The sequence below is a fragment of the Sinocyclocheilus rhinocerous genome, unplaced genomic scaffold (genome assembly GCF_001515625.1).
Source record: "Sinocyclocheilus rhinocerous isolate Xijiao unplaced genomic scaffold, SAMN03320098_v1.1 scaffold908, whole genome shotgun sequence".
NCBI lineage: Eukaryota > Metazoa > Chordata > Actinopteri > Cypriniformes > Cyprinidae > Sinocyclocheilus > Sinocyclocheilus rhinocerous.
In genome coordinates, this window is record NW_015663508.1 from 210,603 (window position 1) to 213,466 (window position 2,864).

The following is a 2,864-nucleotide window of genomic DNA, read 5'->3' on the forward strand; positions in this document are numbered from 1 at the left end:
TATATATATGTGTATATATATATATATATGTATATATATATCAGAGGACAACAGGGAATGGACTTCTTCACTGGAAGAATCATTTTTATGGATTATGGACCCACATTTTGGCTAGAACCCAGAAGTAGTTTAAAAGTTAAAACAATGGATTTGTAACAAACATGCAATTTTTCACTTCACAGAAAGTGATGCAATGCTAAATTTCTCCAGATCTGTTCAGATGAAGAAACAAACTCATCTAAAATCATAATTTTGGAGGGCCTGAGGGTGAGTACATTTGCAGCCAATTTAAATTTTTGGGTGAGCTATTCCTTTAAACTGTAGTTCCAAGTTTTAAAGTCTGTATTGTGTACTCTGTATATTGGATTTGTCTGCCAGCTCAGGGCAGATTGATGCCTCAGTTATGATGAATGAGAGTGCTGCTAAGGGACTCAGCAAGTGCCAGAAACAGGAGAGCTACAATAATCTTTCAAACTGCAGCCCATGGGCGTCGCTAGGCTATAGCCCCCCTAAAATGACTACTCAGCCCCCCTAAAATTTTGCGATTAGCTCCATAAACTGTACACGAATTCGTGATCACCTCAGCCCCCTTTAAATTTCATATGAAAACGGCGGCAGACTTTGATCGGCTCCTCCCCGTCTTTGCGTTTTGCTGGTTTGAGCTGGTTTAAACTGGTCCTTTGCTGGTTTATGGTCCTTTGCTGGTTTATGCTGGTCCTTTGCTGGTTTAAGGTGGTCCTTAGCTGGTCATGTGCTGGTCCGACCAGCTTAAGACCAGCACATGACCAGCTTAAGACCAGCAAAGGACCAGCATAAACCAGCAAAGGACCAGCTTCAAAACATACATAACCAGCCGTCTTTGCGTTCTTTTTCAATCCGCAGACCGCGGAGAAACAGAGGACAAGGTGTGTGTTTATCGATAGATTGTTATAATATCTGCATCTGCTGGTCCTTAGCTGGTCATGTGCTGGTCCGACCAGCCTTAAACCAGCAAAGGACCAGCATAAACCAGCAAAGGACCACTTTAAACCAGCTCAAACCAGCATCCCAGGTTCAAAACATACCTAACCAGCATATGCTGTTTTTTTTCGAAAATGAAAATCCTAGAATCGCCCCTGGATAATTTTTTGTGACAATGAATCTATTTCTCCAGTAGGGGGGCCACCACCAGTGAGAAATGTGTCCCTTCTATAATACACATTCCAGTGCATGTGGCAAAGACGTTTGCATACTTGAGCTAAGGAAAGTTGTACTAGAAATGCAAACTGTAAAATTTTGTGTTTGTAAAGTAAACAGGTTGTGTGTGTGAGATCATGAAGACTTGAATTTGACTTATTCAGTACTCAAATGTTATACCTATCTATGCAATACAGTGGAATACTGCAATAAGTAGTTGAAAAAAACAGCATATGCTGGTTAGGTATGTTTTGAAGCTGGGTTGCTGGTTTGAGCTGGTTTAAACTGGTCCTTTGCTGGTTTATGGTCCTTTGCTGGTTTATGCTGGTCCTTTGCTGGTTTAAGGTGGTCCTTAGCTGGTCATGTGCTGGTCCGACCAGCTTAAGACCAGCTAAGGACCAGCATAAACCAGCAAAGGACCACTTTAAACCAGCTCAAACCAGCATCCCAGGTTCAAAACATACCTAACCAGCATATGCTGTTTTTTTTCGAAAATGAAAATCCTAGAATCGCCCCTGGATAATTTTTTGTGACAATGAATCTATTTCTCCAGTAGGGGGGCCACCACCAGTGAGAAATGTGTCCCTTCTCTCCTGTGCTGCATCTTTTTTCGCTTTAGCTTTGAGGTTTTTCCAGCATGTTTAGATTATTTACATTGCGCTTGTCCTTAATCCCCACAGAAGCATTGAAGTCAGCGGTTAGCTGGACCCAGGCGTCTTCTTTCTTTTTAATTGTCATGTTATCTGTCTTTTTGTCTTCGATTATCGTCCCATATTGCTCCATTAATTGATATAATAAATTTTTTTCATGGCTTGTAAAGTTTGAACTTCTAATACGCTGCGCCATTTATGCGAATGATCTGATAGCGGTTAATAACGGCAGTTATTTTATATTTTTTAAAATGTAAAGTTCCATTACTTGCACGAGCCTTTTTGTAGTCACTCAAGTAACATTGTTGCAGTTTAGTGAGGCTACACTGAATCAGAATTAATCGCAAGTGAAAGTTTTAATCACAGGTTAATGTTTTAATCGCAGATTTGTTAATCTGTGTTTAAAATTAAGTGGTGCAACACAACTCGATTAAAAATAAAGCCCAGATCAACAAATCCTTGATTAGCTCTAATCTTGGTTTAATTTAATCCATGTTGGTGCAACCCACCCTTAGAAATATAAAAACTTAAATCAACACAAAATGTATTGGTTACACTACAGTCACAATAAAAGGGCAGCTGTTCCCTTTCATGGGAACTTCGAACTGCGTCCTCTAGGGGGCGCTATGGGGAACGCCTCGTCGTGACCCGTGTCTGAAGCATACATTGAAAAAACACCAACTCGTTGGCCGGCGACAGCCATGACGTCACTACCGGTGCGACTATAGTATAAATAAGCGCCGGGAACACACATCATTCTCTTCTTTGTCTTCATTGACTGTTTTGTTTGAAGCGTGCATTTCTGTGGTAAGAATGATGTCTATTCATCTCATTATGGCGAGCACTAGCAAAGCGTTTAAGGATGTGTGCATCCGTGTTGACGTCGTTTAACATCTGATGACACACACGATCTATGCGTTATTTGTTTGGGCGAAGAGCACGCACGCGATGCCTCCGAGGGGGCAATCGGCGTGCACTGCGAGCGTTTTTTCCAAGGAAAAAAGCTCCGCTCTCATTTGTCTCTCTTTTCGAGGAAAG

The 2,864-nt window shown here is 41.3% G+C and overlaps 1 protein-coding gene across 1 annotated transcript in view; it reads right to left on the reverse strand.

The window, feature by feature from the left end:
• LOC107728943 (neuronal acetylcholine receptor subunit alpha-9) overlaps positions 1–1,914 on the reverse strand; it is an 11,806-nt gene extending 9,892 nt beyond the window's left edge. The window contains exon 1 of the mRNA XM_016539284.1: positions 1,831–1,914. Coding sequence (XP_016394770.1) covers positions 1,831–1,914 — 84 coding nt within the window. The remainder of the gene's footprint in view (positions 1–1,830) is intronic.
• Between the last annotated feature and the right edge of the window lie 950 nt (positions 1,915–2,864).